This window comes from Montipora capricornis, chromosome 3, assembly GCF_036669925.1.
Source record: "Montipora capricornis isolate CH-2021 chromosome 3, ASM3666992v2, whole genome shotgun sequence".
Lineage (NCBI taxonomy): Eukaryota > Metazoa > Cnidaria > Anthozoa > Scleractinia > Acroporidae > Montipora > Montipora capricornis.
In genome coordinates, this window is record NC_090885.1 from 19,494,326 (window position 1) to 19,521,825 (window position 27,500).

General features: G+C 40.3%; 3 protein-coding genes across 4 annotated transcripts in view; all 3 read right to left on the bottom strand.

Annotated features, from left to right (window-relative positions):
* Positions 1-4,109: 4,109 nt before the first annotated feature.
* Positions 4,110-5,594, bottom strand: LOC138039925 (neuromedin-K receptor-like). Its single transcript, XM_068885750.1, has one exon. The coding sequence runs from the start codon at positions 5,127-5,129 to the stop codon at positions 4,110-4,112; it is 1,020 nt and encodes a 339-aa protein (XP_068741851.1). The 5' UTR covers positions 5,130-5,594.
* On the bottom strand, positions 5,065-20,764 carry LOC138041186 (growth hormone secretagogue receptor type 1-like). The gene is made up of 5 exons (XM_068886956.1): positions 20,741-20,764; positions 11,819-11,953; positions 10,854-11,039; positions 7,823-9,116; positions 5,065-5,201 (listed from the first exon to the last, which is right to left on the bottom strand). The coding sequence occupies exon 4, from the start codon at positions 9,082-9,084 to the stop codon at positions 7,831-7,833; it is 1,254 nt and encodes a 417-aa protein (XP_068743057.1). The 5' UTR covers positions 9,085-9,116; positions 10,854-11,039; positions 11,819-11,953; positions 20,741-20,764; the 3' UTR covers positions 5,065-5,201; positions 7,823-7,830.
* A 3,338-nt stretch (positions 20,765-24,102) lies between these two features.
* The window catches only part of LOC138040843 (ketohexokinase-like), a 17,684-nt gene continuing 14,286 nt past the window's right edge, over positions 24,103-27,500 (bottom strand). For both annotated transcript variants that reach the window (XM_068886532.1, XM_068886533.1), the window contains one exon: positions 24,103-25,499. In XM_068886532.1, coding sequence (XP_068742633.1) covers positions 24,561-25,490 — 930 coding nt within the window. In that variant the 5' untranslated portion in view covers positions 25,491-25,499 and the 3' untranslated portion in view covers positions 24,103-24,560. The remainder of the gene's footprint in view (positions 25,500-27,500) is intronic.

Here is a 27,500-nt window from a genome sequence, read left to right on the forward strand (position 1 = left end):
GACAGCACTCAGTCTGGCATGGCAAGCTGATTGGAAGCTTGAACTCTGTTGGTGTCTGACAGTGGGCTCGATCAGGTGACTGAGGGTCTCTGCAGGTAGGACGCTGCAGAGCCAGTTTCTATTCTTGAAGTAACAGTTCCGGTGCTTCTAGGAATCGGTAAGCTGTGTCTTTCTTTAGGCTATCGATGACCGTCTCCCCTGACTTGAACCCTTCAGGTACATCAACCGGAACACCCCTCCTCACATTGAGCACATTACACGTCTTTGGATTCCATTGCAAGCCAATGTCCTCCATCGCCTCCTTTGTCATCTTGAGTACTCTGTGAAGCTTTGCTTGAGACACCGCGAAAGACCTTCAAGTCGTCAATGTACAGTAGATTTGTGACTTTGGACCCTGCCGGTCTTGAGGGCCTACAGCCCTCGGTGCAGCGCAGCTTCCATGCTGCTGGGTTCAAGTACAACGTAAACAAACGCGGGCATAGAGCATCTCCTTGGGGTAGACCTCTGTTAAAACTGATCACGGGGGAGGTCTCATTGCCAACTTTGGTATTAGCAACTATCCTGGTGTTCCACGCCGCGCATAACTTTCTCACGACTTCGCAGATCCAGACTGGGAACCTGTGGACTAGCATGATCTTATTGAGCCACCAATGATCGACCGAGTCATAGGCCTTGCGCACATCTACTACTACGCTTGTGCCTATGATAGTCCAAAGTTACTGTCCTGTCAATCAGTAGGTTGTCGGTCGTTCCACTGCATCCCGCCTTTGCTCCTCTTTGCTGTTCCTCCATTAGATCGTACACCTTCATATGTTGATCCAGGGGCCCCAGGGCGCACGAGGTGAACCATTTGTATGACGTATTTAAACAAGTGAAATCACCCTGCTTTTTGGGTATTAGCCTCGTCTTACCCTCTGTGAACCACTCAGGGTACGCGCATGAACTGCTGGTGATGGTTTTGAAGGCATATGTCACGCCCTCATGCAGTGTACATGCTCGCTTCCACCAATAATTAACCACCCTATCAGGACCAGGCCGTTATTTGGTGTTCTAGCCTTCAACCACATTTTGCGTTTATAATCTTCAAAGATCTTTTTTTTTTTTGAAAACTACATAAGACAAGCAAAAAAAGATAAAATGTCCATATATTGCCTTTTATTACGTTGATATTTACCTACTTTCCACTGACTGGCCACCATGATTTCCCGCGTAAGCGTATCCTGATTTCGTCTACAAATCAGGTCATGGATCAGGCGTAGACGGAAAAAAATACTTCCGCTCACGGTATTAGACACGTAAATAGTCCTTAATTAAAGTCCTTAACGTGGAATACGGAGGCGTTCTTAATTATTAATTAAGTCAACAGCTGCCATATGTACTGTGAAGGGCGCGCTTTTTCATACCTTTGGGCGGTTAAAAGCCCCTCGTCTTTCCTTCTGTTCGTTCAATTTCCAACCGCTAGCCTGGTGACTAGAATGGGACAGCAGTCCGTTTCTTGATCTTCCACTTGTTGATACAGTTTCCTCAGCGAGACAAGAGAAAAAGAATGGCTAATAGTTCAATCAAGCTTATAGAAAGTGTGAATATAATTTTTTTATGTTAATCACTCCATTGAATCAACAAAAAGAACCACTTCCTATTGTTTTAAGGATTAAAAGGAACACTTGTTTTAAAAGAAAAAGAAAATTGTCGAAATAGTGATTCGGAAAAATCCAAGTGCGAAACGAAACGTCGTACCAGCTACGACAGTGCATTTTTCTTGATAACCCTTACAACCCTTACAATGAAGACTGTTACCTGCCTCTAGAACGGAAGGATTGTTCAGATCCTATCCAGATTGGGAAGGACAACAACGACTCGTGGTTTGACAAATATGTATTACATGAATGTCACGTACTTGGTTCAATAACTTTATGTCTTCCTATGACTGCTTCTTTGTTTCAAATACCTATATTGATAAATTCATTTCCATGTATTTATTACCTCGCTAACCACACAAGGCGTTTTTTTGCCTTATCTTTTTGCGGTCAAACTTAAGTATATGTGTATTACAACACATAAACCAACGACGATACACAGTACACGCGCGCTCTACACAGTACATATGCGCACGCGCACTCTACACACTACATATGGCAGCTATAGCTAGTAGCACGACATTCAGGTTTCTAGTGGACTTTAACTAGCGCGGACCTTAGAGATTTGTTTAGAGATTTAGAGAGGTTCGAGTATCGTTTTGAGAAACTAAACATTTTGAGCAAGAGCCGATAAAACGTAGATTTGCTTTAGCAATGCAATATATTTCGGCTGGCCAAACCAGCCTTCTTCATGTAATCTACATGCAGTACAAAGGAGAACTTAACGACGTTTAAAGGACGCACTTCGAATAACCCTGACACCAAATCCAAACCCACTACTGTCGCAGAACATTTTGTCTCTTCTCCCCACAATATTCCTAATGACATGCAATTAATTCCTATTGAAAAAATATTTTTGCAATAGAGACTCAATCCATAAGGCCAGGGAAGCTTTTTTTTAATTTCAAAAGGCAGGACAATTAATCCCAACAGTCTAATATATTTGCGAAGAAACATATTAGATTTCTCTCTAACCCTAATACCAGAAGTAGATATGAGAAAGTAAGTCATGCTTTTCATTCCTAAGTTCGTTTTTTTTCCATTTTCGTCATGCATTTTCTTTCGGCCATCTTGGTCGCTCACCGTTGACCACTCAGCCGAGCGTGCGCACATAAGCCACACATATGCACACGGATCAAAATTGGAGAACGGAAATAAACTTGTGGCCTAAAATCGCGAAACCAGAAATAAGACCCCCTTGATTCGTGGTCAACCCAAAGAACACGGAGGGTTGTATGCGATGGAACATCGTCCATCTCAATTTAACTTACATACGGAGTGTCACAGTAGACAGTTATGGGCCTGCTTATCATCAAATCTACTGAGTACTGTCAGCCTTCTTGCAGACGCTGTCGTGCGATTATCTCCCGTGGTGACTCCTACTATGGACTCAACTTCTACAGGGCGACTTGTACATACTTGCAGAGTGGCAGCATTTGTGGAAAATGCAGTTCAACCCGAAAAAAGAATTTCTACTATGTGTGTTACAACGAAGAGAGATTTGCCAACTAGGAGCTTAGACTGTGGACCAATATTAAAGAATGTCACCAGATAACGGTGCAAGATAACAGGTTACGATGGAAAGAGCATATCGAAACAGTAGTTAAAGGGGCAAATAGAATCTTAGGCTTAATAAATCGAAAGTTTTGGTTTCAGAATGTAAAAACTACTCTGTGTAAAACTAGCTTTTCGGTTAGACCCAAGCTTGAATACGCATCACCATTTTGGAACCCCCATTACACCTCAAGTACTTGTGTTAGCAATATGTTGGATGCTCTTGGCCTTAAGCCTTTAGAAAACAGAAAGAGGATCTTTTGACTGTTTATGATGTATAAGATTATCCAAGGCCTTGTATAGACATGAATGTTCAGTACTATTCGTATGTCCCTAAGGAAACACGTACACGCAAGAGCCATGTATTTAAGTTTCACGTGCCTAAGAGCTGCACAAACGTTTTTTAAATATCCATTTCTCCCTCGAACCTAGGGACTGAAACCAACTCCCGGAATTATTTTTATTATATCTAACAACAGCGTTTTCATAAATGGCTCAAGTTCTACTCGATAATTTTTTCTCTTCCAAGCTGACGTCCACGATCTCACCCTAGAGAAAGAATTGTAAACTGCCATGAGACTTTGTGATATGGGCAGTACTGATACAAAGCTATTTTTTATCACTTAGGTAAGAGAATTAATGGGGCTTTCAAAATTTGAAAAAATACCAGGTCACCGAATTAGTTTTTCAGATGTCAGAAACTAAATTTTAGAGGGGCTTTCAGCAGTGATGTACCATTGCCATAGCAACAGTTGGGAATCGCGGCCAGCCACTCTTAAAAATTGCCTGACAACATCATTAGTTAAATATCAAAACATTTCCCTACTAAACCGGGATGGACAAAACCCTTGCTAGCTTCCACCACCCAATTCGACTGCGAAACTACTTTCGTCAATTTATTTAAAACAACTAAATGAGTCAATGTTCACCACAGTTTCTAATTAATTGCCTGAAGCCATCGCGATAATCTTTGTTGAACAGCATACATATACATGGATTCAAAGCACTTATAGCGTGTTTGAAGAAGAAACAAACAAAATATACATCTGCTGGGACACCACAATTGTACAAATTGTTATCGTATGCCACAATAAAGAACATAACATGAAAAGGTAGCCAACACAGTGCAAAACAAATGACAACTGCGATGAACATTTTCAATGCTTTCCGTTTACTTCGCGAAAAAATCGTATCATGTCGAGAGGATGAACAATTCCCTGGACGTTTTCTTTTCCAAAGTCTGTAAAGAACGCAGCCGTAGAGAAAAGAAATGGCAATCAACGGGAGCAGATAGAAAATCACAAAGAGAACTACTGTATAGTTCCTGGATGATTTCATGGAATCCAAAGGAGATGGCCATTCTTCGAGACACAGAATCAAGCCGTGTGATTCAACTATGTTATTAGCGACGAGCATCGGCAAGCTTGAAATGCAGGGTATAAGCCATGAAGTCGCGATGATAAGCTTGCAACGGTTTTGAAGGATAAATCTTCTCAGCGGAAAGTTAATAGCAAAAAATCGGTCCAATGCGATTATCAAGAGACTTAAAATTGAGCAAAACGCACACACCTGCTGACAAAAAGGCAACAGTTTACACAGCACCACTCCTATAGCACCTGGAAGCCACTCGTCTGTATTTGTTACTTCTATCACCACAGACTCTGGCATGTTGATGACTGCTGTGCAGAGATCAGCAATAGCCATATTAACAACAAATCTGTACGCAGTTGTCCGCATACGCCGAGTCCTCAGAGTGATAACTATTAGGAACAAATTTCCGATCAGCGATATAGCTATGATCGATATTAATGCTGTTATCTTGCTTGCCCTCCCCAACATGTCTTCCCCACCTAGCAGAGGACATTCACCGCCATATATGTCCACATCATTGTCGTCTTCTATAAAAGTGTTATTTGCGAAGATACTGCTGTTGTTCATCTTGATTGAAAATAAATAAACGTCCAGCCCAGCCGTCTTTTCGGAAAAGTGGTACAAACGTGGTCGGAAGATCTGAAATGAAAAAAAAAAAAAGCCTCGACTGTACCAGATGACCCTTTAAGATGGAGAAAAGCGCTTAATGATTCTTTAACTGATCTACTATTGTAGATGGAAAGAAGCGCTTAATGATTCTTTAACTGATCTACTATTGTTTACATCATTAACAGCTCAAGCCCAGGTTGTTATTTCAATGATTTTCTTCCTTAGTAATGGTGAAAAGTGGTCGCCGTTATCTTCTGCGAAAATGTGGAGATGACTCTTAGCCAATCAGATATTGTGAGAGCGTTGCCTACTTTTAGCATTATTTTCCTCAAATGAGAAGTTTCCGTCATAGTCTTGTTATTTAACAAATAAATGGCCAAGGAGTGTCAAAATGTCAAAGAAGTGATACTGAATTTCGCTCACTAAATTTGAATTTTTACCGGGCTTAATAATTTCTGGTAAAGTCTTTTTTTTAAACATGCTCTTCAATAAAAATAAAAAAAAACTACCTTTTTCCATTACAGTAGTAAACATTAATTCAGCCAATATTTTCAGAGACTTTGGCGACTACAAGCAATGCAGTTGTTTAATATATATACATAAATGAGTTCTTCAAATCATTCTGAAAGGATAGATAAATGACAAAATCGCAAGCAAAACTGGAGCTACCAAACGTGAGAAAATAGGTTTCCCATTTAACTACAGATGCACGACAACAGATGACAACCTCGTTCTTCAATTCAACGAAGACAACAAAGGACAATTTTACAAAAAGTGCCAACCTGGAAGTGTAAGTGAGAAGAAAATATTTTTAGTGCGGTCATGCAGAGGACAATATTTTTTCCCATTGAATAGACCAATTCGGCTAGCTCAATGTTGTGTCCAATTCAAATCTTTTGGGAATAAAACCTTTTGTTCCAAGTATTTCCATATCATTTAAATGTGAATGCTTCATTGTCATACAAATTCAACACACAAAGAATCTTAACCCCAAGAGATTTGAATTGGGTACAACATTGAGTTAGCCGTATTGGTCTATTAATGATTATATCCAATACAATCGGAGGTTAACTATCAATGGAGTTATTTCAGTAGAGTTTTGACTTAGAGTTAGAGTTAACAACTTCCAAAATCCTGAATTCAAGATTTTGGAAGTCCAAAATCTTGAATTCCAAAATCTTGAATTCAGGATTTTGGCAGTCCAAAATCCTGAATTCAAGATTTTGGAAACTTAACTCTAACTCTACGACATAACTCTATGAAAATAACTCTAAAAATAGCTTTCCCCATAAAATTGAAACCAAGCAAGGTTTCATTATTCATTATCCTGTTTGTCTTACACGTCAAATTTTAGTTCAAAGACATTCCGATAAATCCCTTCAATTAAGTTGTTGCGAGACCAAGTCGGTAAGACTTTTAACTTCTGTAATTTGTACTACTTTCATGTGATTGAGAACTTATTTTCATAAGAAAAACTTAGACTCGCTTTTACTGGAAAGACGCTGGACTTAACTTGAACTAAAAATAGCGAGTTAGGCCAGTGGGAATGAGGAGCGAATAGGTTAGATATTTTCTACCAGGAACGTTTATCTACCGATCATGATAGTTCGCAACTTTATTTGTTTCTGATCGAAGCTCTTCAGGCAAAACTAGGAGGTTTAACGTTTATTTGCTATTTGCAAATGGTCGGGAACATAGATCCAGATTTGACTTGTGTGTGAGATCAAGAAAATTGATCTCAGAGATTCGTTTTGAATAGGCAATCGCCTGCTATTGTGATGAAAGTCTCAGCAAATGTTGACCCGGTAATGAAGAAGTGTACTTTTTCAATGATCACCGTGACTCGAAGATACTCGGAGACTCGTGGAAGATAAGGCATTAAACTAGCTTCAGGTGATGATTGACCCGCTGCACTGCTAGGACTGAAATTGCCCTAATGGTGCATTGAAAGAGATGGCATATACTAAAGCCTGGTAAATAAAAAAAAATAACGGTGACAATCTCAGTCCAGCAGTACAACGGGCCAACTGCCACCTTAACTTCGTTTAATGGCCTAGCTCTCATGAATCTCCTATAGAGAATCCGAACTGGTAATCGGAAGGTCGTAGATACCACTACTGCAAAGGAACACTCGGATTTTTTTCCGAGTATTTCCGAGTCACCGTCGAAAATTAATCGGCTCTTCAGTTCATTCACCGCGAGTGTTAAAATAATTTATAACATCTCTTCTAGTACAATCGCCAATATGCCCTATTTCCACCACCCTAGCAGTATGGTGGGTCAGTTGTCACACGAACCTTGTTTAGTGAACGGCCTAGCTCGCACGGGTCTCAGTCATACAGCTCAGTGTTAGACAACCCGAACTAGTAAGCGGAAGGTCGAAGGTTGGACTTCTGCAAAACTGAGGACCACTCTGCAGGCAATCGCCGGATGTTCTTATTGAACAACAGATTTAGAGGATACTCCGTATCCGCGTATCCCAGAGATACTCATAAAATAAAGAACTAAAGACTTGAAATCTGTAAATACTACCATAGAATTCTTGACTTGAGTTTTATTTCACCTTTCTACATGGTTGAAAGGATACTAGAAGAAAGATGAGTACATGACTATTTTATGTAAGCTACTGCCTCTCGTGTTAACTGCCATACCTTATGTTTTACGTCTTATCTCTCGAAGCAAAATCTTGATTCGACTGGACGACATAGGAGTCGCGCCCTGATATTAAGTCTTCCTGAATTGGAACTATTTTTTTTCGCCAAAATCTTCTGCTGCGGATATAGAATGACTTCATTTCATGCTCTTCTATTCTGTCTGTCCGCGAATTACCAGCCATGGCAGTAGTCGTGTCAGCCGGATGCAGTACCGAGGAGTCCACGCAACAACACGATGAGGAAAGTTGACGCTTACTTCCCGCGCGATAGTCTTTGTTGAATATTAAATATATACATGGATTGATTGCGCTGATGGCGTGCGAGAAAAATAAAGAAATAAATTTGATATCTCTCGGGAGGCTACAGACGAGGTAGAACTCAACATACGAGGATAAAAAGAAGCTGACGTGATAAGGAAGCCAGCAGAGCGTGAAACAAACAACGATTGAAATAAACATTTTCAACGCCTTTTTTCTGCTTCTTGAGTAAACCTGAGCTATGACTGTGGATCGGTTACCAGGAGCTCTTCTCCGCCAAATCTTTAAGACGACCAAAGTGTACAAAGACGATATAATGGTCAATGGCAACGCGTAAAACAATACGAATAGGATGATCGTGTAGTAGTTGGGCGCTTTGACGGGGTCAAAAGGGGAAGGCCAGTCCTCGACGCACAGAATATCGCCCTCTTCTTCGACTACATTGTTGGCTACGAACATGGGCGCGCTCGCCACCACTGGTATCAGCCAAGTTAAAAAAATAATCACTGTCGAAAGCTTCTTCGACATTATCCTTTTTAGCGGTAGGCAAATTGCAAAGTATCTGTCCAAAGAGATTGCCAACAAGCTCAGGACGGAGCAATAGGCACAAACTTGCTGAAGAAATGGCAAAAACTTGCAAATGACCACACCCACATCACCTGGAAACCACTCATCGGTATTACGTATCTCCACAATTAGAGTCTCTGGCATGTTGATGGCAGTGGTTAGTAGGTCTGCAATAGCCATGTTGACAACAAAACTGTAGGCTATCTTTCGCAGACTCCGAGTCCGTCTTGTGACTATTATAATCAAGATATTCCCAATGAAGGAGGTGATTATTATCACTAATAACGCTGTTATCTTGGTCGTGGTTTCGAGAGCAGTTACCTCTTTTATCGGAGGACAGTAGTCCAGCAAATCATCGGTGTATAGGTCATCCTCGTCTTCTTCAGGAAAGGAATCGTTCATACCATTTGTTAAATTACCACTCGCGTTCTTCATGTTGTTTAATTGGAGATCTGGAAGCCTCACTTCTGAAAGAAAACAATATACCAATCACTTTTACTGAAATATACAACAAATATTTCAAGTTCAATGTTGCAACAACAATGCACACATAAACACATCAAGCTAATTATCCAAAATTTAATAAATAACCAGATACACAAACAAATAAGCAAAGAAGCAAAAACATGGGCTGTGCACACAATTAACTGCATATAAAGTACACGAAAAAAACCTGAATCAGTAGACATGTTTCCATAGAAACTTCTACCCTTTGCAGTGCAATCTGAACATAAACATGAGTCCAAATACGTACATTGAGGAAAGGGTCCTCCCACAGTTCTCCACTGATTCCCAAGTTGCATCTCTTAAAACAAATGCACTGAGGAAAGCAGAAGTCTCTGCCGAAACATGTCACTCTGTAACACTGGAAATTGTTGTTTTATATTAAGAGTTAGTGTCTCTACTGCTCTCTAAACCTTTTGGTAAAAAACTAATACGTTCAAAACGAGTAAAATCATCGGCCGATTGCAAAAAATGAAACAATTAGGCAACTATGAGAGACAGATTCTAACGTTTGACTGACATCAATCGAGTTTTTATATAAAGAAGTTATAAATGAAGATGGCATTTCAATTTGGAAATCTACTCTGAGTAAAACGCTCTAATTATAATCGCTAGTCTAAGCGACAAGTAGTTACTTTTTGGCCATATATTTTGTGTATATATTGTGACTAGCGAACGATAGCTAGTTTAGGTGTCTACTGCCCAGAGAAATCCCCAAATAGGCCAATCAAATGGTTCATTGCCTATCACAGCTCTTAGTAAAGAGCGGCGTGTTAAGATTATGTGGTAGGCAATGCAATATACTCGGTTGAATACCGGCCTAGCTTTATAGTTTCAGATAGGGTCTAACCCTGCCGATGAAGGAACAAGTAAATCGTTCTTTGGCAGTTTCAAAGAGAAAATCCAGCCAGCTCGTAAATCACAGGTGCTCTAGTGAGCCAGCTGATTTGCCTAAAAACACACGGACCATCCATGAAGTCACCCATCTAGTCCCGTCAAATGTTTGTTCAATCGACTAGACAATTGATGTTTCCTAAACGGTGACAAGGGGTCTGTTTAATGGTTTTAATGTTTTTATCGCCGAGTTTAAGAAACTTCAAGTTAGGTCCGAGAGTTGATGTTTAGATATTGTGGATCATTGGAAAAGACTTAGTCTATCGAGAACCTACTTTAATTTAGTCTATCGAAATCCAATAATGCTTCGTGATTTTGAAATAGTATATTGACTTATACACTAGATGAAAAGTGTTGAACAAGTGTCTTTTTTTTTTCAAGAGTCTTTCAGAAGAGAGACTGTTTTTTGAGAGTCTTGCAAGCCGGAGTTCGAACTAATTGAATTGAAAAAAAAAATGCATTAACAGAATACATGTCTGCCGAGTTCTACCAGTTATTGGACGATACCTCGTGCCGAAAATGGTCATGCAAAAAAATATATTCAGTACAACTTTCATCACGCCAAATTTAGATAAGATGAGATCGACTTCGGTATTTAGTTCAAGTGTTTTACAATAAACGTACTGGATAAATAACAGTCGGGAACGAACGTTCTAGATAACCAAGCGTCTAAATTACCATAATTACACTGAACGTTCTAAAGAAATCGTAATGCTCGTAAAGTTTCAAAGTTTGAAAAAGACCTACAATCTTAGAAAGTACTCAATGTTATGTTAAGTGTGAATGATCAGTATCACTGTTTTTACCTCACAGATCACTTGAAGGAAACTGGTAATGATCAAGGAAAACATCACCATCTGAAGATACCACCTTCAATGTTTTTCAAATTTGATGCATAGCATAATCGAAGAGGCACTTCCTCAAAATGACAACAGTTGATGAATTCGCCTTCTTATTGGACGGCATGTCATCGATTCACATGAGCCGAGCAGCTGAAAGCAATAAACGCTTGTGTAATGCATGATGAAGTAAAATAACTTAAAGGCAGTTCTCACTGTGTTTTACATGCTTATCCATATTCTTTATCGCATATACAAGTTATAGCCTTGTTCTGCCGCTCGGCTTCACACTTTTGTATACCCGGCCCTCCGCTTGGTCATTTAGACTGGTAAAACCACTTTCTTTTTTGAAGTGGAAAAATGATCCAACACTAACCTGGACAATATAGGAATCAATGACTTTCATTGCCGATAAGCAACAGCTCGAAATTTGCATAATATTGACAATACTTCGAATGGTAAACGATTTTGAAAAATTCCACATAGATTACATGGCACCCAACCTCATCTTATTGTTCAATGTGTTTTGTTTTCTTTCTCGCAGCTAGCGCTGAGCGCTTTAAGGAACCGGAACAGGTACATGTAAAATGGTAAAACCAAGTAAGTTGAAGATGGTGTTAATCGCTCTCTTATCAAAGAAAAACAATCTGGAACCCAAAAGCTGCCTGTCTAACTAAACGAAATTTTATCCATAGTTTTAGCCTTTGAAAATTACAAAATTATTCCTACTGCCAATGTTTCAATCATGCTGTTATTTTGAGGATGTTTCCGACGTACATTTATAGTGAAAAAGATACAGGATGTTAATAGCTGGATCTAATTTTCTCAATACCCGCCGCCGGCTTTCCAATATAACATTGAAAGCTGAGTCAAGTTTGAATTAAGCAGGCTCGATATACATGTATGTTAGAGACATCGTATTTTTTCAGTACCTGAGACGCAGCATTGTTTCATTAAAAACGTCTCTGGGTACAGTCATTGTTGTTCTGAATTCGGGGTTCCTCTTGTATCCAAATATTCGTACGCAACAATATAAATCATTTCAACAAATTTCCCTAATAATTTACCTAGTAGCAAAAGACATAAAAAATCATTAGTTATGACATGTACATAACATAAGATATGATTTGTACACTGCATCCAGTCCTATTGGTTATAAAACAAATTCATTATAACAAATCGTTGCAACAGCAAATTCGCAATCACGACAAGTCAACAATAATATGTCAAAGAGAAATTTCGATTACGTTTGGCGAAAAGGAATTATGTGGAATAAGAGACATCAAAATAGGCAAAAGAACAGTACTTCTTTGGCGCTCTTATGCAGCACAGAGTCATTAATTTTAAACCTTTTATTTTGACCACTGCATTAAAAAAAATGTTATAAAAGGAAGAGAATCTCCTGGATGTCCCATGAATTTTTAATGGCTACCTCGTCAAATTTTGCGCGATCGATCGAAGACAAAGGAGGTTAATAACAGGGTCAACCGAGCTACCATCGGAAACATTAGATAATGGATCTTTCATTCATTTGCTGTGGTAAACATTTACATTCTCCTTTTTATTATATTTCAGAGAATGCGCAATTTCGGCAGTTTTAGTCCTGTCAAAATATCATAATACTCTTTGTCTATCCCTCCAATTTTTTGCATACGCTTTGTTTTTACTGGGTTGCCATAAACAATCCAATCAGAAAATGAGTTGAATTCCTCCGTTTTCCCGTGTGGGGAAAATGGAAAAGTTGCGCAACAGGTCTTTTCTGTCACTCCCCTGCTAAGTATTGTCTTTGTGTAGAGTCTTCTGCGCGTATTTTTGGTAGATTTCAGGGGGTAGTAGAAATGCGTAGATTTTATCCGGTGGTCACAGTAGAACATTAAATTAACCTGAAATGGCGTTGAAGTCATTGTAACGCCTATGGCGTTTTTTAGTGGACCTTTAAACAAAATATACCGTTATGGAGCTCGAGAATGGAACGTCAATTGGATAAACAAGGCAGGTGGTGAAAAAGAAAGTCTGGAATCTTTAAAAGCGACGAGTAATCAATGCTCAAAAATGAAGATTTTTTTAACAATCGCTCATTTATTATTCTCCGTTTGCATAAAAAGCTGAAAATAAACATCGCAGCGCACACAAGAAATTTAGTCGCATTTACCTCTTTGTCGAATTCGCTGTGATGTTATGTACAACACTGAAACCAAATGGCAAATTCTCTGGTACGTTTTCGGGTTGGATATTAGAGAAGAAACACCTTGAGTGGTTCTCACGGTGTTTACAATTTTCTGGCTATTTTAATAATTTTATTTATTTGTACTCAACCCTGCACAGTCTTCAGGTAAAAAACAATTTGAAATTTGACTAATTCTTGTTAGTCAATAATTATCTGAAAGAAAGCTTGTTGTCCATTTTTCGCTTCATTATAGAAAAAAATGGTTCTGGTTGATCCCGAACACTGGTGGGAAATTTCAGGAAATCTATTTAGTTGCATGTGGTTTTTGACACGTCGTGTGTTGCTTGTTTGAAAGAGAGCAATGAAATGGGAAGATTTTTCTTCCATGCACAGGAAAAGGTTAATTTCATGTTTGAACTTAACTAATTTTTATATGTGGGTTGATATTTGATATGCAAGTTGTTTTTCAACCATTTTGTATTTCAAGTGTTCTTTCTGGCAAGTGATTAATAAGTAGCTATAGTTTTGCACGCAGTTTGTTTAGTCTGTTTAGTCATTCTATTGTAAAATGAAGTTTATTTGGGAAGCCAACAATACTTCTTTATCTGTTTCCTAGTTAACCCAATTTATTGCTACAACTTACTAGTGCGAAGATTTTTCAACGATATATCGCTTTAATCTAACCCAAAATCATTCAGATAGTAAAAAACGTCATATTTATTTGCCAATTCCTTCGCTTTTGTGTTTGTCAACATTATGATTTGCCATGATTCATGCAGATTCACGTGTTCGCAAGTTTGCTTTTGCGTGTCCGGCATAGATGTTTAGATTCTCAATTACAAACTCTGCTTTGATTGGCCACTCAACCTCATAGTGTAAATAAATGAAGGGGTAGTTTCTAAAGAAACTGTGGTGCTGCGTTGGTGGGGAAGTAGTATACAAAAATTTGGTTTTATCAACGGAGTTGATAATGTAAATTGGCCACCGTACAGAGATTCTAAACATTGTAAATGATAGAGATTCTAAAACTTAATGATAAACTTAATGATAAATTTATGATAAATTTTATGATAAATTTTTGATAAATTTTTCTCGAAACTTAATGATAGAGATTCTAAAAGCTGACGTTTCGAGCGTTAGCCCTTCGTCAGAGCGAATCGAGGGATTATGGGTTACGTGTAGTTTTTATAGTAGAGTAGGAGCTACGCTATTGGTGGTAACATGGCAACGTGAAAAATAGGAATATATTAGTTAAATGAAAAGCGTTCGTTAATACCGTGAGGATTAAGGGTGCCGATTTGAAAGATGAATTTTTGTTCGCTCACGATGCAAAACTTGTCTTTTCATTGTTAACACTAACAAGATATCGGGACCTAAGCGATCTGTTAAGATCACCGATCGTTTCACATGTACCTCCGCAAATGTCATTTATTGCATAACCTGTACGTTATGCAATAAATTATACATTGGTGAGACAGGTAGACGACTAGGTGACCGATTCCGCGAACACCTTCGCGATGTTGAGAAGATGACAAGGATGCATCTAAGCCAGTCGCTCGCCATTTTAATCTGCCTAACCACTCCAAAAAACACATGGCTATCTGCGGCCTTTTCCTACATCTAGGTACGACGGAAAGCCGCAAGAATCTGGAACAAAAATTCATCTTTCAAATCGGCACCCTTAATCCTCACGGTATTAACGAACGCTTTTCATTTAACTAATATATTCCTATTTTTCACGTTGCTATGTTACCACCAATAGCGTAGCTCCTACTCTACTATAAAAACTACACGTAACCCATAATCCTTCGATTCGCTCTGACGAAGGGCTAACGCTCGAAACGTCAGCTTTTAGAATCTCTGTACGGTGGCCAATTTACATTATCAACTCCGTTGATAAAACCAAATTTTCATAGTGTAAATAGTTCACCCTGAAGTAAAAATAAATACGAATGAAGGGGTAGTTTCTAAAGAAACTGTGGTGCTGCGTCGGTGGGGAAGTAGTATACAAAAATTTGGTTTTATCAACGGAGTTGATAATGTAAATTGGCCACCGTACAGATATTCTAAAAGCTGACGTTTCGAGCGTTAGCCCTTCGTCAGAGCGAATCGCTCTGACGAAGGGCTAACGCTCGAAACGTCAGCTTTTAGAATATCTGTACGGTGGCCAATTTACATTATCAACTCCGTTGATAAAACCAAATTTTTGTATAAAAATAAATACGTTTTGTTTCCTCAGAAACAAAAAATACGTGGTGTTCTTTTCTGAGCTGAGCATTCGAGCTCGATCCTCTAGCCTGCTTCGTTCATTCTAGGAGTTACCAAGGGTACCTATTGGATTCCTAAGCTTTTTTACTGTCTTCACTTTTTTTTTATTTTCAGCATTACTCCTGAGAAAATCCAGTTTCAGCTCCTTTAATACCACCCAACTCAGTGTCCTGTGCTTTTGTGTAACAGGTACCGCAGGCAAACCAGTTTACGCTCATGGAACGTCTAGATATTTTCTCTTGGGACTTAAAATGGTCCTAAGAGGAACTGGAAACAATGCTTATGCAAAATTTTGGAGGGACAAACAAAGAGTATTTTTGATATTGGCTAAATATCACGACCTGAACCTAGTTAAGTGGCCTATTTTTCACAATTATCTATGGCTCCGAACTAGTAATTCGGAAGATCGTAGGTTCGACTCATAGTTACCATCGAAAAATGCATCTTTCATCAACAGCTAGGGAATATCACTCCATTACTTCTGTGTTTTTGTTGTATGGTGCTCCATTTACTTAGCACTGAGGACACAATCGTTCCAACCATATGACGAAAATACCAGGAAATTTCGAATTGAATGTTATAATGCTTTCATGTAAAGTTCCTTTACATGATCCCAGATCGTTCCTCCACATCATCTTCCTTGCTAGCACTTGAATGTTACTCGGTAGATTTGGTGTGACCGACCCGAAAGCAACCTGATTTTCTAAAACTTTTAGCCTCTCTCAGTAAACTTGAGGAAATTCAATGTATAAATGGAACACACCCATTCCACTGCTTAATTGTTCACTTAAAAGTTTTTCCCTACCTTTTGACCAACTGTCCGATAATCAACAATGGGTTACTACAGTTTTTAAATGGTGAGCCGTCTACAGTCGAACCTTCCGTGAGCCTTACGGGAGGTGGTCGCTTATGAAAGCTTTGACCATATTGAGATAAAAATTTGCCTCATTAGCATATGCTAACTGCAGAGACTTACCCCGTGTGCCAATGCCCATCTAAACCCACTATTTAATAAATGTTTATTCCCATATGTTGATAACATTTTTTTGCGGAGACAACAAGACATCTATACAGTACCTTGGCTGAAATCGAAAATAAAAAAAACCTTGTCCGGGATACAACTTGAACTGAATAGGGAATGATTGTTGACTGCGTCGAATACTGTACTTCGTTTTTCATACCGTAGTTCCTTTTAACTGTTGACTGTTCAGTGACATTACAGTCAATCAGCAAATCAAGTCTAATTTTCTGTAATTATAAGAAATTTAAGGTCGTCTCTTTTAAGACTGATAGAATACGGCGTTTCTCCCATTGAGAAATTCCCATTGTTGTACTAGTCAGGAATGCGATAATTTTAGGTTCGACTGTACTTACAAATTTATACTGAATTATCACGCGAAATTCTTAATCGGCGGACAGACGATTTGTAGGAGCTTGCTTAGTAAGATAGATTGAATGTCTTGAATGAAATAAAATAAAACATAATTATATATGGAAGCTCGAGTATTCTGCGATCGATGACTTCCTTGAGTTCGTGTGATATGAGCCCAATCCTTGAGCGGCAGACTCGGTTGCACTTTGCACAAACGTGCAGGCCAGTTGTTGCCACGGAGGCGCATTCAGTCTTCCGTTTGGTCCTGCGATCTTTGAGATTGGTAGTTCTTTTATCCTCGAATGTACTCACTCCTTTACTGTAAACACGACGCCATGTTTTGCGCTCTTGAGCAGTAACTTCCCAGGCATCAGGACAAATCCCACATTCCTTGAGATTGTATTTAAGGGTGTCTGTATCTGAGCCTTGGTCTTCCTATTGATCTCTTCCCATTTTCTGGCTAGGTGGCCAACGAGGAGCGCTTTAGGTATCCTAAGCCGTCTTCCATTCTTGCAAGGTGACCAGCCCAACGGAGTTGTACCTTGATAATATGGCTCTCGACTCTGGGAGTGTCACATCGATGTAGTACTTCAAGGTTGGATACACTATGTTACCACTTGCCAGTACTGCAGATGTAGCGCAGACAACGTTGCTGGAACTGTTTGAGGAGTTTAACATGTCGACGGTAGATTGTCCAAAACAAAACAAAAATTGGGCCTTCAATTCTGGAGTTCTTGAGCTCAAACAATTGTGAAGTGATAATCTGTATGAGCTTCCAAAATAGACAGTTCTTTAGTGAGGCAAATGAGTGACTATGCCAACATGCCAACAAATTAAATAGAAAATTGAAAGGGAGAAATGATCTTCGCCCTTATTTGGACAATTTACTCAATAGACCAATTTCGATTATTATTTTAAAATTCAAGTTAAAACAATGAACGTGACTTCGAGTGGGGGAATAAAACTAAGGATTTGTATGAGTTTTGCTTAGGACTGAATATCGAAATTGGGCACCTATTGTCTTAGTTATAGACACTGAAAAAAATGAGTTGGCTGGCTTTAACGGGATTCAAACCCATTACCCGGCTGAATTCGTCAGGTATCTATTTAACAATTAGACCCGTTGCCCGAAAGGGCTACGGGTCAATAGCCCATGAGGCGAAGCCGAATGAGCTATTGACCCGTGGCCCTTGAGGGCGAACGGTCTAATTGTTTTAGTATCACCCAACTAGTCGGACAGAAAAGGCAATAATAAAGTTAGCAAATGCAAGTTAAATTTTTGGGAATAAAACGAAAAAAAGCGTCAGGCTTTTCGCTACTCGAGGATTATTAATAATAGTCCTCTAGTAGCGTAGCCAATCAAAATGCAGAATTTGCATTAGTCCACTAGTTGGGTGATACTAAAAGATATGATTGCTTAATTTAACGCAAAACTGGTTGCTGTCCAATCGCCAAAGCTGTTGAATGGTGCTAATTTCTCCTGTAGGAGCTGCAGTAGGAAGCTACAGTAGTTCTAACAATCTCTCATTAAAGATGACATGATTTGTATCATAAGAATATAGCAGTAATAGCTGTCTCTTTGCGGTTTTGTCTCTAGTAAATGTCAATATATATCATCCATTTCTGGGTATAAATTTTAAAAATTAAATGACCGTTTTGAGTTTTGTTGGTTAGGTACCAAGTGGAATCATGAAAGGGGCATCGTTTCACTGAATTCAGAAACAAGTTCAATTTTCGTCAAAAATATAGGTGTGAAGAACAAATAATCTAGAATGGAACGTGACGGTTCCTAAGTTGTGACTTAGGTAAGCTTTGGTTAGTGAAAATGATGAAATCACACATTCGATAAACAAGCAGATAGAAGTAATGATAATGCCAGGGTTTTCAGTTTCTTATACGAAATCTCGCTTGTGTACATGGCAGTTTGGAAACAAATAAGCCTGTAAAACATTGACGCAAATGGGTATTGTCCTTTAAGTACATCTTAACATGCATGATGCTTAAAAAACTGACCTCAGTTCTCGTTAGTTACACTTTATGCCTGACCGTATTTGACCAAACGCTTTATTAAACAGATAAAAAGAGATTTAATGAGAGGATCATGTAAAGGAACTTTACATGAAAGCATTATAACAGCGTTGATTTAACTTTGTCAGGCTGTGGGCTAAAATATGGCCGGTAAACTTTAGATAATGGCTGATGAAACGAATAGCGTTGAAAGTATTCGGTTCCGATTTCTTTGAATGTTTTTCATCCAATCTAGCATTACAAAATTTGCATTCACATTTCTTTGAACCGATGAGTAAAACGCAAAACATGATATCAAACGCAAGTCCGCGTTCCTTTGGTGAACCATTGGAGCTCTTTGGACATATATATTAAAATTATTGTTTGAATACGAAAATGGAAGAAAAAAAATGGAATCCGGGATTGGAAATGTGATGTCTAAATACGAAGTTAAATGTCTTCTGTTCCAAACGACAATGAATAAAATTACAGGAAAATCTAATTGTACCCAATCGGAGAGTTGAAAGAAGAACGGTAACGTTTATTCGGTAATTAATCGACTTCCTCATGTTTGGAGACCCAAAATTATTATACTCAATTAACATCAATATAAAGACACAACTTGGTGTGGCTCAAAAGGGGAAGTGGGAGACGAAGCGCTCCACTGAAACTTAAAAGGTCAGCCCCATGTACTCCTGGATTTTTGAGCTAAAGAAAAACCTACCACCAGGGCGGTACACACACCGGTATGGAGGAGGGAGTTGGGCCTCCTCCCAGGGCCGACTGTGACCATTCCTGGGTAAATATGGAAGATGCACACACCGGTATGGAGGAGGGAGTTGGGCCTCCTCCCAGGGCCGACTGTGACCATTCCTGGGTAAATATGGAACGTGCACACACCGGTATGGAGGAGGGAGTTGGGCCTCCTTCCAGGGCCGACTGTGACCATTCCTAGGTAAATATGGATGGTGCACAGACCGATAAGGGGGAGGGAGTTGGGTCTCCCCTCAGGGTCGGCTGTGACCGATCGTGGGCCTCCCAAGGACCCCAACTAGCCTATATGTACATCCCAGGAGTGCAAAGTGTCGAGTCTATGGGGGAAAGAGTGTGACGAAAGGAGCAATTAATCCCCATTCCCAATTTTTATTGAAAATACACTCATATCATTGCCTCGAGTTGAAACTTTAAACTGAAAGGGACATCAGTGCGAGGACGCAGAAAACGATTGTGACTATTGGTAACTTGCATAATAATGCCTTGAACTAATGGATAAGTTATATATGTAAAATGAGTGATAAAATGATTGATACCTGACAACATGGCACTTAATAAGGGTTTCGCAAGTCCTATGTCTAAATAAAAAGGGGGAGGGGGGGGGGAGGGGGAAGATGGGAGGGAATTTGAAAAGAAAACTTCAAGACATATTGTGCTTGGCCGTGAGAAAAAGACCAGAGTGATAAAGCACGTGGTAATGCAAGCTATTGGACATTACAGAACGCCATGCGATTGGCCAAAAAAACAATGGAGAGATCATACGTTCAGCTCATATGAGGTTGCACGTGAAAATAACTGGACATAGGACAAAGCTCAAACAACAGTTGTCGATTAACTGAAATTTATTTCCGGTGATCAACAAATTATAATAATGGCCCCTGCCGGTAGATGTTTTGATGGGCGAAAAAATAAAGGAACTTTATTTAAGTGTTAAGTCATTCTAGCGCTGGAGCACTAATTGGGGATACTGTAAACTGAAATTAACAATCAACGTAAATCAAGTCAAATGGTGGTTTTTGAGGAGAGGGGAAAACCGGAGTACCCGGAGAAATCTTCGCAATGCAGAGTAGAGAACCAACAAACTCAACCTAGATATGACGCTGAGTCTGGAATCGAACCCTCCCACATTGGTGGGAGGCGAGTGCTCTTACTACTGCGCCATCCCTGCACCCCTAAATATACTAGCTCTGTACTCGGTATACCCTCTTGGTTAACATTTAAATCTCCAAGTTGAAGTTCTAACCATCAGTAGATTAACATACTTACATTTAATTTGAAATTCACCTGGATGTTTGGTTGATCATTAATATAGGCGGGTACGAGTACTCATTATCAGCACCATCGCTTTTGATTCAGATCTCGTCAGTTTTCTTCGATTCAAAGCACATTATTGCCAGCACATCAGTTAAGGATCCCCTATTAAAAATAATCTTCCAAAGTGAAGATGTCAGTCTGTTTAATTAGCGCAATGTGTGGAAAAACATGCAGTTCAATAGCTGTTGCCAAGAAATGGGTTTGTGTTTGCTCTGAATGGCACGTTTTCGATTCTGTGTGGAAAAATATGCAGTTCAACTGATAGCTGTTGCCAAGAAATGTGTTTTTGTTTGCTCTAAACGACGCGTTTTCAATTCTCAGTGAATTCTAACTGTTTGTAAATTTGCTTTCTCATAGACTGCTTCAAATCTCCTGTTCAACGGTAATAAAAAAACGTTATATAGGATTTTCTTAAAAAAATGCTCTGTTATCTTCACAACGGACAGCTATGCACCTTTTACTTTGGAATAGTATCTCGCGATCAAAAGGATGAGTCTGCCGCTTGTGCCGGGAAGTAGACTCAAATTACTTAACCATTACTTTGAATAACAGCAGGTTTGTTCACCTGCAAGTGCGGGGCCAACAAGGCATCCGTGTTAACACCCACATAAAAGTAAAATGATGGGTTCACTTTCTCCTAAACGAGATTGTTCGTGCAACCTGAAATTTGGTATGGACTGATCAAATAAGACCCGAGTGTTTTCCGACTTGTCGGTTCGTTTCAGTATTGACTATCATCTAAATAAGAGGATATCGAAAACATTGGGAAAGTGCGATTTAGCCGTTTGTTTTTTTGCTTGCTTTTCATCAAGAAACTCGAGCTCAATTACAGGGTCGTAACGAGGTATATTTTTTCGTAACTGACCCATACTTTTACCCAACATTTTGATCCCTCATTCCAAAAATGATGAGAATTTTGATCCCTGAACCCGCAACAATCTGATTCCTAATCCTTGATGGCTAATACCATGAAAAATACTGCTGATCCCGATCCCACGCATTGTGCACGTGATTAAAGATCCCAGGGCTGTGATCCCTGATCCCGGTCCTTTTCAGGTCTTTGATCCCTGATCCCGTATACCTCGTTACAACCCTGCAATTAGGTAGCTTCCAAATTTAACATGTTATTCATGATAGCTGGAAATCATCGACATTGCAGTTAAACAGCAATTTTCAGTAGTTGTGCGAAGAAAGCCTAAAAAATCCAGGATTGAACAGGGCCTAGATTTTCGTTTTATTTTGCACGCCTTCTTCGACCCTTCTTCGCGATGATATCCACTCACCTCTCAATACGTTTCAATTTACGCAGTTTAAATAGATTTTACCGATACACTTGCAAAGAATAGGTCGATCGATTCCTCTATAAGATTAGCCGGAACCATTTGCACACGAAGGCTTTTTGTTTTCCTTCCTGTGTCGTTTTGGTTGTAATACGAAAAAAGTTGAAGAAACGTCTGAAGTTATGGTATCTTATAGTCTTCAGGTATTAGAGAGGGCCGCCATGTTTTTCAAACGAGCATGACAAAAATTCCCTGGCCATCGAAAAACTCCTTGATAGGAGCTTAGCTGCGGCAACAAATTCCGCTCATGGAGGACTGGATCGCGGATTAGTAAAACTCTGACTGAACTAGTAAAAGTAGGACTACTAAAACTAGTAAGTCGACTTTTTTAAACGTACTTTTGTGAAACAAGAGCCTGTCATGTGATGCAAAAAAAGTGCACATGTCGTAGATGCTTTTGTATAAAGTCTCTGTTACGAGCCTAAGAAGGCCTATCAGGCCGGCGCTTATCTCCGGTTTCCGTAGCATGAAGCTACTAGGAGTATTTATACTCCCCCCTAGATGGGATGCTAGTCCACCGCAGGGTTACCCCCAGCATTAAGCCGGTACCCATTTATACACCAGGGTGGAGGGAGGCACCGTGAGAGTAAAGTGTCTTGCCCAAGAACACAACACAATGTCCCTGGCCAGGCCCCGAACCCGGACCACTCGATCCGGAGTCGAGCGCACTAAGCACGAGGCCACCGCGCCTCCCAAAATGCTTTTGTACGAGTATTAAAACAATCGCAAATGCACTGACAGTGGTACAAGAAAAAAATGAGTGAAATTCTGAAAGTTCAAGAGTAATTAAAATTTACAGTGAGCAACCATAGTCGTGTAAAAGTTGTAAGAACAAGTGGTGACAACTCCGCGTTTTACTAGTCCAGTCAGGGTTCTCCCAATCCAGTTCATCCCCGTTTTATAATGTGCCTCTCAGAGACGTCCACCTAGAGATTTTTTGCTGCATTTCACTTGCGACGCAATCATCATCGTCATCATCAACACAAGCAGCATTCGCAGAGGAATTTACCATTGTCAATGTGCGCCTTTTGTATTGCTTTGGGCCCCCTATCAGAAAAAAACCCGTTCAACGACCATGTTCTGAATGGGGGGCCAAAATCAATACCCTCTGGATAAATATTCAACTCTACAACTGCGTTAGTATCGCTCTCCTATTGCTACGTTCTAGCCTCTTTTGCATACACAAAAACGAAGATGGCGGTTTTTGATCTAAAATGTCCATTTTTGAAGCGTTGTTGGCTATTCAAGGCATAATAAACCCAAATGAGTAGTCAAGTATGGCAACACAGGCAAAACTTTCGATTCGGAAAAAAATTTCCTAGGCCCTATTTTCCCATTTTAAAAAAAAAAAGATCTAGAACACATATTTAAAAACAGGTCTTAAATATTCGACCAAATAGTTGATTACCCAGACGCAAAATCGTCAGACAAATAAAACATGGATCGGACAGGTTCAAAGTCCAGAAATCAAGAGGGCAGTAATCAATTCAGCCTGCTTAGGCTACACAATTACCTAACTTTGCAGGTGTAAAATTCTCATTAAACACATCACCAATAGATGAGCGTTGCGGAAGGTGCCGACACATCGGTGGGTAACCATGACAACCCTGCGAGTGGCCACCACCAGGCACCGTCACAGTGAAAGGCTACTTCCAGGGATAAGGGGGTACCAGATCTTGAGGAAAGTACTAACCTCCAAAAGGACGGGAGGGACGGGGCACAAGAACGGGTGGGAACGCGAATGATCGATCGCGCACGCGAAATACTGGACAGCAAGGCGGCGCTGAAATTACTGGAGCCCCTGAGCCCCCCCACACAATTTACTGAGCGGAACCGCTGGCCAGCATTGTCCCGCGTTCAACGTTGCCAAAATTATATTTAGCCACATTGAAACGTTCTTTTTCCTGACGGCACAGTTTCAGACGTTTGCTTTTGTCTTCATAAAGTTACTGACGTCACTGTGTACACCCCAAATCATCTGATACCTTCGCACTGTTTAATAGCTTTGCCCCACTCTTCCTTCTTAACAAAATAATTTCCATTATTTTGCCTTTTCATGAGAGCATTCCTCTCTTTAAATCATCAAGGAACAAAGAACTTCCAGGTAAAATCGCAGAAAAAGCCGAATCCTCCATGTTATCAGACGGATAAAATACAATAAACTCTAGATTAGTTAATTCTAGCTATTAGTAAGCGCACTCCAGCCAATTTACGGGCGAAGCTCAGCGCGTCTTCTACTGACGAGTGAAAGACTAAAGATGTGAAAAGAATTGATAGCGTTCATCCTTTTGTATTTCACCCTATCTGAATAAAGTTTATTTTGACGAGTGTTGACAATAAGCAAATCTAGCCATTTTTCTAAGAATCTGTTAATCCCTGTTTACTATTATTCATTTGCTTTCATGTAGGTTTCAGGATCACATTATTTACGATTAATCACTGTTCAGGCTACCATTCAGTGCATTTACGAGGCCATTATTTCCAGGCATACCGCATTTGAAACCAGCTAATTTACAGGCGAAGTTCAACGCGTCTTCTACAGATGGGTGTTTCAAAAGACTGTATATAGCACCAGCTACAAAGGTATCCCCGGCCCCAAGCGTATCAATCACCTTCTTAGGGGGGAAGGCATCACTATGTTTCACTTCACCATTGGGGCCAATGCCATCCGCACCCTCCTCTCCCCAAGCACATATTACAGTAGCACCAGGTTTCGCCATGCTACGAAACGCTTTTACTGCTTCAGAGGCCACGGAATATCCACAGAACCGAGCAAAATCTTTACTTGTGAAGACGACGTCAGCTTTATCAAGCAACGGCAGGAGACTTTGCCTCGGTTTCTCTAACTCCACAGAGACCATAATCTTGTCATGAGCTGAGCGCGTCGAATTAAACTCATCGACCATGGCAATCATCTCGGTAATTTCACTCTCGTTTCTACGTCCTTCGAAGTGGACCCAACTGTACTTGCTAAGGTTGACTTTTTGAAAGGCGGACAACGGCAGCTCTGGAAGGTTGTTTCGTGCATGGACAACAGTTCGGCTGCCAGTGGCTAGACTAAGCGTCACAAATGAAGTGGGAGTCCCACATTCCGGATGACGCACACAATGGTCAAAAGCAACTCCTACATCGCGAAGATGCTTGCATACGAAGTCAGCTTCCACACCTTGCGACATGGACCCAAGAAACTCGCATTCTATTCCTAGCTGAGTAAGAATAGTCGAATTGGTGCAAGCATTCCCTCCAGTTTGCCATCTTTGGGATATCGCTCGGATGTCTTCGTCCTCGTCAGGATAACGTTCACAGGTGTTCACGATGTCAAGGGCGATAAGACCAACACAGAGGATTCTTTTCCGGGTCATAATTATAATCTGGAATGAAATGGAAATGAAAAGCATGGTATGAGAAACTCAGAACGACAAGCCACAGCACGAACTAAAAGGTTGCAAACATTCACGTTGGTCACTAAATAACGAAGAGACAAGTGAAGTTGGCTATTTCTGTAAGGTCAGTGAAGAAAAGATATTAGGGAGCTTAACCAAGCGCGTTTTTGGGACCCGGACGGCAACCGGAAGTGTGCTGTTTTCCCTTCTAACCTGTTTTCACACAACCACATTTACATTTCCAAGTATCTTTTATCCATTAGAGATAATTAGTATAAAAATTTGGGAGACACCACTGCCATGGCACGCGAAATTTTCTCTTCCGGTGGACGTCCGAGTCTTAAAAACGCGCGTGCGTAAGCTCCCTATTGTTGTGCTTCGTAAGTGGGGAGTGGATCACTAAAGAAATATTGGCATATAAAGATAACCACAGTAGGAAATATTCCGTGAGCTAATGTTTCGAGCGTTAGCTCTTCGTCAGCGCGAATCTGTGAACGGACGAAATGTATCAAGTGCATTTGCTCCTCGCCAGGTTGAATTCCTTTCCCTTTCGCTCTGACAGATCTCTCACTTGTAAGCGCAGCGAACGAGCGAGAGATTGATAACAGAAATCCAAATTGGAGAAATCTCACTTATAATTCATTTACAGCGGTTATCTGTCACACGCACTCCTCAACGACTCTTTTTCATGTTTCGAAACTAAATTTTGGCTGGACCTCAATCAAATGTTTCCACGACAATAGTCCTGTTCACGTGGCGATAGTCCAATACATTTGATTGACGTCGGAGCGAGTGACTGCATCGTAACAGCTGTAAAAGGTACCGAAAAAAGTGAGGAAGTAAAAAAAACATCTTTTGCTTTTTTTAAAGACCTTTCAAAATGGACATTATTATTAGACTAGTATAGTCATTAGAAAGTTGCGTAACCAGTGTAAATTACCAGCTGGCATCATCAACTGGATTGTAGATTTTTTTATCGGACATCAGTGTTTTTCTTAATGGGGGCCCAGTCCCCGCCGGTGTTCCACAGGGAATCAAACTAGGCCTGCGGTTGTTCCTCCTCAACCTCGTTCCCAGGGTCTCTCATCTTCCCGCCGGGGAAGATGAGAGACCCTGGGAAAGAGGTTGGTTCCTCCTCGATACGAACGCACAGCAACGGAAATTATGTGGACAACACCACAGTGTCAGAGGTACAAAGGGCGGGTAAGTCACGCGCAAGCAATAGCTGACAGAGTAAGAGTGGTCTCGCGAGAATAGGGTTCAACGAAACGCCGTTAAGTGCAAAGAACTCAGGATCTTGTTTGCCAAAGAGCCTTTGATCCTGTCATCATACAAGGGAAGGAGATAGAGCTTTAGTTACTAGTACAAAGCTACTAAGGTGGGAGGCGCGGTGGCCTAACGGTTAGCGCGTTGGACTCCGGATCGAGCGGTCCGGGTTGACGGCCTGGCCGGGTCATTGAAGGGGTAGTTTCTAAAGAAACTGTGGTGCTGCGTCGGTGGGGAAGTAGTATACAAAAATTTGGTTTTATCAACGGAGTTGATAATGTAAATTGGCCACCGTACAGAGATTCTAAAAGCTGACGTTTCGAGCGTTAGCCCTTCGTCAGAGCGAATCCGAAGGATTCCGCTCTGACAATGCTGAGCTACGCATAATTATCTAAGCAGGGACACGGGGGTTCGAGCCTTGCTCACTGTGTGCTTGGTGCGGTGCAACTGTTTAGCAAGGGCAGAGAGATCCGCTCGATCTCTCTTGACCCTAGCTTACTAGTCATTCAATATAATCCACTCCGAAAAACACAGCAAAACAATACCAATAATTGAATAAGACAACGAAACAAAATTACAATCAAAACGAAATTAGTAATCCAATTAACAAACAAATACCAATATATATAGCTTCGCTAGTTTCACATGGCGCTTTTCGCTTTCAATGATATTTCTTCGCACTTTTGGCATTCTGGAGTGTAAATCAAACGAGGTGTCCCCAGA

Coding starts and splice junctions, on each gene's coding strand:
- LOC138041186 (XM_068886956.1), bottom strand. CDS start 9,084: ATGAAGAACGCGAGTGGTAATTTAACAAATGGTATGAACGATTCCTTT.
- LOC138039925 (XM_068885750.1), bottom strand. CDS start 5,129: ATGAACAACAGCAGTATCTTCGCAAATAACACTTTTATAGAAGACGAC.